This window comes from Triticum urartu, chromosome 5A (assembly GCF_056163025.1).
Source record: "Triticum urartu cultivar PI428250 chromosome 5A, HENAU_Tu73, whole genome shotgun sequence".
Taxonomy (NCBI): domain Eukaryota; kingdom Viridiplantae; phylum Streptophyta; class Magnoliopsida; order Poales; family Poaceae; genus Triticum; species Triticum urartu.
This window is the reverse complement of record NC_141877.1, coordinates 209829195-209842599: the sequence shown is the minus strand read 5'-3', so window position 1 is coordinate 209842599 and position 13405 is coordinate 209829195. Positions and strand designations below refer to the sequence as shown.

At 41.6% G+C, this 13405-nt stretch overlaps 1 protein-coding gene across 2 annotated transcripts; it reads left to right on the top strand.

Moving 5' to 3' along the window:
• The first annotated feature begins 1684 nt into the window (after positions 1 to 1684).
• Positions 1685 to 9006, top strand: LOC125508474 (defective in cullin neddylation protein). 2 transcript variants are annotated; one of them, XM_048673193.2, is made up of 11 exons: positions 1686 to 1923; positions 2409 to 2470; positions 3913 to 4046; positions 4248 to 4306; positions 4840 to 4863; positions 5118 to 5200; positions 5443 to 5507; positions 5674 to 5723; positions 5847 to 5948; positions 6065 to 6124; positions 8506 to 9006. In XM_048673193.2, exons 1-11 carry the CDS (start codon positions 1921 to 1923, stop codon positions 8614 to 8616), a joined length of 753 nt encoding a protein of 250 aa, XP_048529150.1. In that variant the 5' UTR covers positions 1686 to 1920; the 3' UTR covers positions 8617 to 9006. The 2 variants fall into 2 exon arrangements, with proteins under 2 accessions (XP_087381910.1, XP_048529150.1); XM_087525784.1 differs by having other exon boundaries at positions 1685 to 1923; positions 5674 to 5948.
• Positions 9007 to 13405: the final 4399 nt, after the last annotated feature.

Genomic DNA, 13405 nt, shown 5'->3' with positions numbered 1-13405 from the left:
ACTGTGATATTTGGCACACGTGTGCCATATAAGCAAAACTGCCACACCTTTACTTTTTTCATTTTAAAGTACCACACGATCCCTCGTTTTTGATCTCGCCTCCTCCCAAATGACCCCGGAGGCTCGCCCGAGAAACATGTTTCTCGCGCGTCCACCCCCGGGAAAACGGTCACTTCTTCACGTCTACCACATGATTTCTCCTCAGGACAAAGTTACCATGATACTCGTATGCAAGTTATCAGGCCTGTGTTGCGTAACTTACCATACTATTTACATAAAACGTACCAGGTACTATGCTTCAACAACTACACCCCTTCAAAGTCACCAATGTATTTTATACACAAGTTAGAAGGTTTTCGATGTGTAAAATACCGTGGTACTTACACATAAGTTATCAGGGTATATGTACATCAACCTCCCCCTGGTCAAAGTTACCATGGGGGATTGTACATGAGTTACTGGGTCTACAGTTCGTATATTATCATGATACTTGCACCTAAAAACCTGGGCGTGTTTCGGTAGCATTTTCCATCGGTTAAAAATTACCACGATGTTTTTGCGTAACTTATCACGCCTATAGCATGTGTGCCCCTCATGACACTAAACATTATGTCACTTTCTCGTGGCACGCCATGTGTTGTGTTCATTCAAGAGGCCCACGCGCGAGGCGAGTGTATGTCTTTAACAACTTATTTTCCTTTGGTAAAAAAAGTTACCATCATATTTATATTGCAAGTTATCGGTTATGCGGTGCTTATATTATCATGTTATTTACACGAAAATTATTGGGGATGTTTTGAACAACTTTTTCCTGGGAGAAAAAGTTATCATGGTGATTCTAGGTAACTTATCAAGCCCGTAGTGCTTAAAATATCATATTATTTACATAAAATTTATCAGGGGTATGTTTCAGCAAATTCTCCCCCACGGGTCAGAAACTTATCATGGTGTTTAGTTACCACAGTGCATATATTTTCATGTTATTTACACATAAAAATGCCAGGGGAGGGAGGTATACTACCGTGCTATTTACACAGAAGATATCGGAGTATCTTTTCAATAAACAATCCCTACGGTCAAGGTTACCATGGTGTTTCTACCTCAGTTATCAGATGTGCGTTGTGTATATTACCATCTATTTACACATAAATTATCGGGTATCTTTTCACATTTATCTTCCCCAATGGTTAAAGTTACCACGATGTTTGTATCTAAATTATCAGGTCTATAGCGTGAATGTTATCGTGCCATTTACAGAAATTACTGGGGGGCAGGTTCAACAAATTTATTCCCAATGATCAAAGTTACCACGGTGCTTGAAACAAAAAAATTCAGTGCTAACATATTAAAGGCAAAAACATGTCAAAAACAGTATTCCCCTTAGCTTGTTCAACAATTAGTGTCATAGATGAGGTGGTTACTTCCCTTTGTTGATTACCTGTAGACCAGAGATCAAATCCTAATTCAAGCATTATTTTTGCCCGAAAATTAGGAAGTCACGAGCGGGTGTGCCCGCGGGAAAGGAAGGAGATCGTGAGGCGTGCAGGAAAGGAAAGAAATCGAGAGGGAGGTCGGGGAGGACGTGCGGAGGAAGGAGATCGAGAGACGTGTGGCAGTTTTGCAATCTGGCACACGGTTGCCATATCTAAATGACTCAGTTATAATATATCTAAATCTAAATTTTACTAATTATAATTCGGCGAGCAGATGACACCCACCCACCCCCTCCTCCTTACTTGACCTAGAACCTGGCCTCGGGCCGACGCCTCCTGCTCCCTCTCGCTGTCGCGTCTCCCGGCGACCCTCTCCGTCGACGCCCCGGCTATCGGCTGCCGCCCATCATTTCCCGGCGACCAGATCGACGGCAATCCCATCCTCCTTGATCTCCCTCTCGGGCGTCGGGAGATCTACGCGGGGACCATGGTAAGCTCCTTTGCCTCCCCTTTACATACATATTTTCCTGCCGTGTAAACCGTGGCCGCCTGATTTGGGCAGCAAAGGAATCTATATCTAGGCCAAACTTGGAGTAAGATCCTCTTTTGAATTCTAGGTTTTTCATGTGTGGTTTGGATAAAGTTGGTGGATTATATAGATTGAGACCGTGAGCATGTTTTTGAACTCTAGATTTTCCATTTATTAGTGCCGAGGATCATATTTGAGGTGCCATTTTCATGTTTCAAGCTTATGTCGTACCAGTGTAGCATAAACATTTTAAAACAGATATTACATCACATATATTTGATATAGCATTTCCGCTGTTAAAAACTGCTGAATCCCTAATCCCTATGGCACTAAGCTTTCCTTTCCTCAAGCTCATGGGATTACAGTATACCATCCAATAAAAGGCTATCTGTGCAATCTAGGCTGTGGGATTTTGTTTGACTCATTTATTTTTCTATCTGTTGCAGCATAAGCTGGGGAGAGGAAGCCGCGACAAGGTGCAACAGTTCATGGCCATAACTGGTGCAAGGTGAGATTCGAGTATATTTATCTCTATTACGTAGACTCTCGGGACTGTAATTTGGTGGTGATTTGTTAGTTTAGCTATTATAAGTCCTTTTCCATATTATTTATACTACTTTGTTAAGCAATAATGTTGATGTGTTACTTAGTTGCAAAATTAGTTACTCCCTCCGTTTCAAATTACTCGTCGCACAAATGGATGTATCTAGAACTAAAATACATCTAGATACATCCATATCTGCGACAAGTAATTCGGAACGGAGGGAGTAGTAACTTTCTAAGAACTACTCCCTCCGTTCCTAAATATTTGTCTTTCTAGAGATTTCAACAAGTGACTACATACGGAGCAAAATGAGTGAATCTACACTCTAAAATATGTCTATATACATCCGTATTTGATAGTCCATTTGAAATCTCTAAAAAGACAAATATTTAGGAACGGAGGGAGTATGTGGTATGATACATTAATTTCAATATTTGTACTGCGAAGCAAATTTATGATGTACTCCCTCCGTTTCTAAATAGAAGCCTTTTTAGAGATTTCAATACGGACTACGTACAGATGTATATAGACATATTTTAGAGTGTAGATTCACTCATTTTGCTCCATATGTAGTCCATATTAAAATCTCTAAAAAGTCTTATATTTAGGAACGGAGCGAGTAATTGCTGCTCTTGGTCTAAGGTTGAATTTAGTACCTGTGTCTTAATCTGATGCTCTATTTTGTGCTCCCAGCAAATTGTGATGTTGTGTGATGCCTTACCATATATTCCCCCCGTTTCTAAATATGAGTCTTTCTAGAGATTCCAATATGGACTACATACGGAGCAAAATGAGTGAATCTACACTCTAAAATATGTCTATATACATCCATATGTAGTCCGTATTGAAATCTCTAAAAAGACTTATATTTAGAAAAGGAGGGAGTAAATCTTATTATCAGTGGAGTTTAACTTCTGAAAAAAAGTTTGTCATCTTGTTGTTGCAGATGATCATGATGAGAACATCAATCCATTACAGTTATGCTGTTAAGTTGTTATTTTTGTAATAGGCAAACCCCGTTTTTACATTGTAGAAATAAGAAATGAGATGGACTGAATCCTGAAGAAGTAAAACTTGTCAGTCTTGGATCTGCTTGGAGCTAGGGCCTAGATGAATCCAATCATTGTTTAGACTCCGATTCAAAGAATTCAGCACTGTGATTCTTCAAGTGCATAGTTCACACCAAGTTACTGCCCAGGAATATGAAACTAAATGGTTCCTCTAAATGCTTAAAACAGCATCTATTAATTTATATTTGGATGCTTACATAAAATAAATACTTATGAGCTTACCAAACTCTTCTACTCACTTGTTTTTATTAAGGACCAAGGAGTTCAGTTGTCGCAGTTTTATTTGGCGTTTCTTGTCCTTAGAATAGCAATTGATTCTGTTATCTGATGATGCAGCGAGAAGGTCGCCCTTCAGGCACTGAAAGCTAGTGATTGGCACTTAGAAGGGTCTTTTGATTATTTCTACAGCCAGCCACAGATTTCTGTGACCAATTCTCGACATCTTGAAGATCTTTACAGCAGATACAAAGGTATAATTTTCATGTCATTTACCAACCTTTTAAGTTTTGAGAATTGAGTTTTGACTTCTGACTCTAGCTTTTGTTCATATGGTTTTGATTTATCCCATCCCCCTTTCTTTTTGCTTCTCTACTCAATGGAAGCATGTTCTCTCTTGTCCTGCTGTAAGTTGTTTACTTCTTAATTGGTGTTGTATCTTGTTTTCTTTCCAGAATGTGACGCTGATATGATCATGGTGGAAGGCACATCTCAACTGTGCAACGACCTGTTGGTAAGGACTAGCTTTTTATCTTTCAGTTTGCACCTACATCTGGGCATATCTAGTCCACACTTAGTAGCAATCAACCATATAATTCTTATATGACATTAGCTGCAGCTATTATATTCTGTTCCAAGTATTGTAATTTGTCTGACTGGTTAGGAAACTTTGAATATTATTGGTTAGCAGGATGCTGTTTACTTGTGATATTGCAATGGTTTCTAGATCAGATATTAGCAAATTTAGCTTCCCTCTTTATGTGTTTGTCTGTTGGATTACATATTGTGGTTGTCTGTGCAAGTGACCAGACTCAGAACTAAGAGGTGCTGTTATTTTTCTACTGTCCATTTCCATGGTGTGTAGGGGAATCTTCACTCTGTGGGGATCAAAACTAAATATTGCTGTTATTTTTCTGCTTCATTGTATATTTTGTGTTGTCTTAGGATAGATGGTCCTAGTGGTGTATACCTTTTGCTCTGTATGTTAGCAACATCATATTGGCCCTACAAATCTCTAACCGCAGTTGCTATTTGTTTGTTTTCCAGGTGGATCCTCAGGATGTTGTCATGGTATGTGTTTCAGTTCTTCTGTACTAACCAGCTGTGTTCACTTACTGTTTGAGTGGAAACTAGTTCACTGTTTTTTGCGGCACGTGCTCCTGCAGCTGCCATCCTCTGAAGTTAATTCATTATGTATTTGATATTTGAAATACACACATGTTCTTTTCTCTAATTTGCAGCGACCTGCCTTTTCATTGTATTTAAGTGAATACTGCGATCTGTGATCATCATTGTTATTAACCATCTATTTATGCTGTTAACAGCTTGTCATATCATGGCACATGAAAGCTGCCACAATGTGTGAATTTACTCGCCAGGAATTCATTGATGGTCTGCAGTCAATTGGGTGAGTGCTATTTGTAGTCATGGTAGTTCAGTATGCAACTAATCAAGGCCCTTGCCAATTACACATGTAATTTTTAGGGTAATATTTCTTGGTGCCATGCTACCATTGCAAAATCACCAAACTTGAAAATATTATTCGAATACAATGCATCACAACATGTCATTGTCTCAATGGATAGTATTTCCCAGTACATATTTTTGCGACACTTCTCTGTTCTAATTATACCATTTCATTATTTTTAGGGTAGATTCAATTGAGAAGCTCCGTGAGAAACTTCCATCACTGCGAGCTGAGATAAAGGACGATAGTAAGTTTCCTTTTTTGTGTGAAACTGGATATTTGTACATGACTACCTAGTTTAGCCACTATCCAATTCCAGTTTGCACGTAAATTGGACTGCCTATCAAAAAATATATTGAAAATTGCTTCTATCTTCTAAGTTTTAACCTATCTGTTATTCTTTCGTTTTCCAGATAAGTTCCGTGAGATATACAACTTTGCGTTTGCTTGGGCTAGGGAAAAGGTTATTCTTGAGAGCAAACTATTTGTTCCAATATTTTCAATTGTCATTGTCTTTATTGGCACATCTGCTTTTCAACCGGTGTTATCTATGAAACTTACCTACAACATTCCCTTGATTTTACAGGGTCAGAAATCCCTTCCACTGGAGACAGCTATTGGAATGTGGAGGTTGCTGTTTGCTGAAAGGCATTGGCCCTTAATTGATCACTGGTGTCAGTTTCTACAGGTGTGCCTTAAATGGCATTTCTATCTAATCCCGTTTTCTGATCATTGAGCTGTTCCATTATGTTATTGTTGTAAGATGGTACTATTTTGCTGCAACTTTTATTCTTAAAATTTCAGGTCAGGCATAACAAAGCCATCTCTAGGGACACATGGTCTCAGCTGTTGGAATTTGTCAAGGTAAATCTTTCATCCTCGCTTTTGTCATTACACTCGTACATATGCCCGTGCTTTGCAACGGGATATACATATTCCAGTGGTCCAACACCAGTGCCCTCATACACATCAGCATTATCGACTTTTTCATATACTTGGCAGGAAATGGGTTGCAGGCAGGTTTCTAGGAGCAACCAAGAATGTCTTGATAGAATACACCTTACGCTCCTCAAGAAACTCTTTAAATTTCTTTCCCCCATTTTCCTGGGATCTCCATGTTTGTAGTTACCCTGCAAATCACCTGCTTAGTTAAGCTTCTTCTACCATTTCATCTAGCCCCAACCTATGTAGCAAAACAGTATACAGGCAGGACTGATATATAGCATGCCTTTCAGTTCATAAGACAGGAAAAAAAAAAGGTACGCCAGAGCCCAACGCAATATCAGTCTTCATCCAAATGCGTACTACACTCTCCGCTCACATGAAAATAATAAACTTAAATACATCTACTTCTGCACGCCAAGTAACCTTGTGAACTAACAGTAAGTTCACATTACTTTTTGGCATTCATCTCTTCTAAGCAGCACAATGAACAAGGAATACGTTTGGCAATAAAAACTTTGCGTAAGATTCTACTGTTATTGATGATTATCTAGGGTGGCAGTTCAGGTAGAGCAGGTACATTTTGATGCTTGTTTGAGGAATCCTAGTAGCATGCTAAATGCCATCTGAAGCTATCAATACACTACATATTTATGGCTATGCAGATCAAAATTGTAAGCACCACACACCCACTCCAGAACAGAACAAATATGGAATATCAAGTACTCAACCACGATGCATGTGCGAACAGTTCGGTAGCAGTTTCAAGCAAAAGCAAGTACTCTTTGAACTTTGAACTATCACACTGAATTTCTATCTGGTTCTGTAATCTCAGTAGGCACTCTTACTCTAGGTAAAGGCAAAAAGGGAGAACTTCAATATCCTGTGGTAAACGCAAGAAACCCACATAACGAGGAAAACTGCATAAAGCCAATTAGTTGGACTGGATGTGGGTCAGCAATAAACAAAAAGTTTCAAAGCTCGTGATCATCCTCCAAATTCTAGAACAACATTAACCTCACAGAAGTAAACCTGGGGATCAAATGAATAAACATAAAGATATATTTACCTGAACATGCGTAAAATCGAAAGAAAGGCAGGCATTGTTGTCCCTACTCTGCACATAGACGCAGGAGAGCCCCTCCTGATCCACACCGCCGACCTGGTCACAACCTCCATTGCATGAGCGCACACTAACACATGAAGCGTAAGCATCCGTTACAAAGAACAAGAATTGGCAAGAGACAACTGGATCAGAAATCAGCTAACCTCAGGACGAGTGATGCAAGCTGGCCACGCAGTCGGAGCAAGCCGTTGGACGGCGACGAAGGAGCCGGCGTTCGTGTCCATATCTAGCTTGCCCACGGCAACATTTCTCCTACCTATCGGCTTCCTCTACCTACGCTATCGGCGCGCCAATGCAGATCCATATGTCGACCGAAGCTCCAATTTCAGCGACGGGATTGTGTTGGCGGATCCCAAGGAGTGTTCCTATGGAAGGAATTGATTGAAGATGCAGTAAATTGCGGCCGCCCTGTTCTTCCTCGCCTCAAGCAGAACTTTGCCGTGGTAGATTCGCCGCACAACTATTGACAACGAAGACCTCGCTACCCTGCTCGTCCCTGTTCTGTCCAACTGGGCGCATTTGTGGTGAGATGTCGCTGCTCATGCGCCTCTTCCCGAGCTCCCTTTCTTACCGGCGTAGTGTGGAGCCAGGGGTGACGACAGGGTTAGGACCACACCGCTCATGTGGTCCACGGGGGAGAGAGAGGGGAGTTGGGATCAAGGTGTGAAGCGATAAGTGCGTGCCCTTTTGTCGGGCCTTGTTGCCGTTGGGCCTGCAAGCTGCTGACAAAACGTAGGAATGTTGCTCTGAACCGCTTTTTCCCGCTTACGGGTGACATTGAGAGGTAATTTTTAAAAAGTTCAGAGCAATTCTGATGATGGATGGGTAGAAACATTCCTCCCTTTAATGTTAGGTATATAGATATGAATGCCCAGATTTTGCGGGACTTGTATGCCCACTTAATCAGCATGACAAATAAACTTTGCTTGGGCAAATGAGACAGGTTAACTGGTGTGCCTAGGTTGTAGTCTCTAGGTAGTTTGTGATCTGTCGCCTTCAGTGATTCGTCAATAATCTGTTATCTTTTCAGTTCTTCACTAATCGTGTATCTTGTTAAACTAGGTGTCAATTTTTTGTTGGATGTCCGGAAGGGACTAAGATGGCTCTTACTATGACTTGCATGTAGAAAGAGCTCATAATTGTGAACTTAACCAATTTCACTGTTGTGTTATTGCAGACAATTGATCCACAGTTATCCAACTATGACGAAGAAGGTGCTTGGCCCTACCTAATTGATGAATTTGTGGAGTACCTAACCGAGAATGGATGCGTTCAGCGTAACAAGTGAACCGTTTGAGGCTGCATTCTGACTTGGATATCATGATTTGGTGGTACAAACATGATTCATGTCGATCAATAGAGTATTTATCTTTGGATGTCGGCATTGTTCCCGCTACCCTTCACAAAGCAGATGATGTCGTTTGGTGGAATCTACTTGCGCAGGGGTTGTTTCACTGGCTAGGATTGCAAACTATCAATCTGGTTTGTATTTTGTGCTGCCCCTATCTGCTACAGCATACCCAAAACAGTTATTGGTTTACCGCTGAATGGGCGATGGGTCTATAGTTCATGTAGGTCCAGGTATGAGGTAATGCGAACTTGTGCTATCGGTATTGATTGATTGTTGCCAGATGGGGCACCTTGCTATGAGGTAATGCAAACTTGTGATATCTTTCTAGGGACCGTTGGTTTGAACTTTGAATCGTCCCTGCTTTTTTATGATGATTGCTGCTTAGTTGGCTGCAGTTAACTTGATGAGCCGATTACTCTAGGTGATGCTCACTCCGTAAAGAAATATAAGAGCGTTTAGATCACTACTTAGTAATCTAAACACTCTTATATTTCTTTATGGAGGTAGTACTTGTCATCTTTTACTTCACCAGAGATGTGATTGCTTGCCCAAAGAAAATAATTGTCAGCATTTCTTTTTGTTGTTGCAACGAATTTGATTTCTTATGTCACAAGATGCTTATTTGTTGGACCATGATAAGTGCCACATGTGTTGCATGAACACATGGCAATTTCGAACGTTTTTTATGGCGAGTTTAGTGATGCTAGGATGGCAACTTTAGTTGTCAAGCATGTTAGCATCCTTTTCGAATGGCAAGTTTCAGTTTTTTCTGGTTTGTAACATGTAAAAATATTATTTGCAACATCAGCGTTTTGGATTATGCAGTCTTTCTTTTGGCTACACAGATCTTTTTCTCATCTCTTGGTGCTTTGGTGAATTCGTTTAAGCATAGTGGTATTGTGAATTGGTTACAACATATACCGAGAGTAGTGTCTGTACTAACCCTGTCACTGCTACATATACCGAGGGCTGTGGCTTGCCTGAAAAAATAATGCATGGCTGGCCACGTCATTCATGTTGCATTGGCTATTGGTCAGAAACTATGTATGGGAACCTCTAGGCATCAGACTGACGTTTTCTTCCTGTCACATTAGTCCGTGGCCATCCGATTAAAGCACGCACGTCGTTCGATTTGCTAGCAAACTCCCCCACGTCAGTCAGCTTGCATGCAGGATTCCACATTAATTGCGTTTAATTTGTTTCCTAACAGCTTCCTCCTGAAATCAAGACGTACTCCCTCCTGTCCTTTTTACCATGCATATTAGAATTCTTTGAAGTCAAACTTCACAAAGTTTGACTGTATTTATATGAAAAAAAAATCAACATCTGCCATGCTAAAGTTATATAATATGAAACTTTAAGTCATGACACATCTAGTGGTATTGACTTCGGATTGTAAATGTTGACATTTTTTTTCTATAAAGCTGATCAAACTTTACGAGGCTTGACTTCAGTCAAATCTTATATGCAAACTAAAAAGGGAAACGTTTGTGGCTGGGGCACCGGCCGAAACGTTTCGCCGGCCACACGCGAGCCTTGTGATCGATATCGATAGTGCATTGCCCAGGGCCACGAGCTCTTCCGACTCAAACCTTATCCGCACCTCATGCGAACCGTTTTTTCCCATCTGTCGCTTTCTTCTTCCTCACGACCGCTCCCTTTCTCCATCTCTGCCTCATGCACATCACACTGTCATGACGAGGCTTGCAGCTAGGGCGAGCCACGGCGGGGCGGAGAAGACGGCGACGACCAACGCCTCCTCCCTCCCCCTTCCCCCTTGCAGTCCCCCTGCGCACCCTCACCTCATCTTCCCCAGACAAGAACTGTGACCGGTAGTCGTCAGAGCTGCAACCAGGAGTTTACAGATGCTACGACCGCCTTCTTATTCTTTGCTGGAACCAATGAGCTGCGACGGGCAATCGATAGAACTGCATCCGGTAATACAAAATGCTACGACCAAGGCTATTTTTTTGCTGGAACCAGAAAGAGAGCTGAGGCTGCAAATGGTGTGGAGAAGCTGCAAACAATACCTAAAAATGCTACAACCAGTGTCCAGGGAAGCTACCACCGGCTTCTTCAAAAGTTTCAAACAGAGACAGGGAAGCTGGGAAGATGTTACTGTGCAAACCAAAAAAGTTGCAACCCGCTACGAGATAGCTGCAATGGTGTTTTTGAAAAGCTTCAACGGGGGGAGAAACAACATGCACGGCAAGCTACAACCGAAGGCGACAGACATTTTTTTGTTGCAACCGTGTTGACGTTTTGCTACCATGGCGACAGCAATTTGCTACATCCATCGCAGCCCATGATGTTGGAGATGACATTTTTGCTGCAATCGTCGTCAACTTTTGCTACCACGGCGACGACAATTTGCTACATCCATCGCAACCCATGACATCGGAGATGACATTTTTGCTGCAATCGTCGTCAATATTTGCTACCACGGCGACGTCAATTTGCTACATCCATCACAACCCATGATGTCGGAGATGACATTTTTGCTGCAATCGTCGTCAATTTTTGCTACGACCAGCGAGGCATTTTGCTACATCCATTCATGACACATATGTGACCGGGCCAGGACAGCGATGGCGCCTCGTTTAGCTACAAGCCATCACCGGCGTAGCCCCGGTGCTACAAGCGCGTTGCATTTTTGCTTCAACTAGCAACCGCAAAAGCTACTAACTAGTGTTTTCTGCTACGATGTGCGATGGGTGATGGCGAGCTATGTCGGGGGAGGGTATCAGCCATGAGTGGCGGCGAGCATGCCAGCGAGCCGCGGCCGTCGCACAGCGAAGCTGCAACCCGTCGCCACAGGAGCCAACCCCGCAGGATGCATCTGTTGCATGGGTGACGCCGGCGACGAGGACGCCCGGCAAGGGCTGCGATCGGCGACTAGGACGACCGGCGAGGATGGTGACCAGCGGCGAGGACGGCCGGCGACAGCAGCGACGGGAGAACATGCGCGGCCGACGGCGGTGAGATGGAAGGGAGCGAGGAGATGCAAAAAGATCCTTCGTACCAGTGCTTTGACAAAGACAACGATCGAACGGTTTCTATCCATCTAATCGAGTGGCTGCGGGCCGACCGACCCAAAGTTGGGCCGGTGCGCCGGCGCAGATCATTGCCGGACCAGAGGGAGTAACTAACTAAAGATATTTTGTTTCCAATCGTGAGGATCCTTGCTTCCTAAACTTTAGTTTGCTGCCCATGCAATTTCAAATCAAGGCATGTATAATTAAAGATTGTTTTGTTGCCTCCAACATTTTTATTTGCTTCCTTACGTACTTTCCATTCGTGATGAGAATTCTTTTTGTTTGCTTCCTACGTAGTTTTCAATAGTGAGGATCCTTGCTTCCGAAACTTTAGTTTGGTTTGCTTCCTAGGCTTAATCATTTTTTGTCTTATTTTTTAATTTGTTTCGGTCAAATTGCTTCCATATGATTAGAAGTTTGTTTGCATCGGCCGTGCGCAAGTTTTCATGGAAGCTGAAGATTGCTTCGGTTTGGTTAGTATTGTTAGTCTTGCACTAGAAGTTATGTCCAGTGTATTTTGTTTGCGCAGACAAGCTATGTTTCATGCGACCATAGAATTGTTTCGAGTGTATCGATGAAGTGCTTCCAAGACAACAAATGTATTTCCATTGAACATTTGTAAGAACTTGCTTCTGAAGAAAATACAATTTGCTTCCAAAGAAGTTACATCAAACAACAAAGATAGATCATAGGTTTGATTTTTGCCGTTTCAATACAATACAAACCCCATCAACGATGGCCGCACATCCTTCCATGTCTTGATGTTCCATGGTCTTTCACGCTTTCTTACCATTGGTACACCTTGACAACGATGACACATGGAAGAGTAGGACCATCGAAGCACACATCGATGATGATGGCAAGGACGTAAAGGGCAAGCTAGCAAGACCATGGAAGCACACGCGTCCAAACGACATCAAACGAAAACATGGGTGCAGCATAGAGATGAATTGCTTTCGTCATCATTAGTGCACTGAAAAAAATATAAAGTGTACTGCGTTAGCAAATATATAATAATATGTGAATTGTTAAGCACACAATGACAATGACGAAATGTGGTAACAAAGAAAAGAACGAAGCAAAGCCTGCGCAACAAATATGTGATGAAACTAGGATGCATGGGGTCAGTGTTCGCGAAGGAAGATGCATGCTTGTACTTATGCAACTTATCTAGACTAACCATGAAACAGAAGGCCAATGTTTAGGTTACAATAGTGCTGACTAATGCAAATAATAGAAATATAACAGAGCATGTAGACCAAAAGAACATATTTAGCAACATATGGAAGCATGACATATTGCAATGGTGATAACAATGACAAGATCATTTTTTAAGAAGGTAGAAGGGGAACAATCTATTTGAACAGAGGAAGCATATGAAGTAGAATTTTGAAGCCTAGTAGGTAGGAAGCATGAAAATATGCCATCTTGATATGGCTCATCTAAATTGGGAGTATAAAATACTGAAAATGAAAAAAACAAAGATTCGTCTGGAAGATGCATGTTTATGTCACCTACATTATAAATTCATAGAATCTGGTTGAAGTATGGAAGCAAATCATCTAGACTGAAGAACTATATGCAGTATAATTTGGAAGCATCAAAAGTAAGAAGCATGAAAAGAATGAGATGTGAACATAACTCATCTTATTTGGAAGCATAGAAGATTAATGATGGAAGCATGGAAATTG

Bases quoted from the DNA above. Each gene is read 5' to 3' on its own strand.
- LOC125508474 (XM_087525784.1), top strand. The intron at 5,201-5,442 runs GTGAGTGCTATT...CATTATTTTTAG, and splicing joins GATGGTCTGCAGTCAATTGG to GGTAGATTCAATTGAGAAGC. The intron at 6,125-8,505 runs GTAAATCTTTCA...GTGTTATTGCAG, and splicing joins AGCTGTTGGAATTTGTCAAG to ACAATTGATCCACAGTTATC.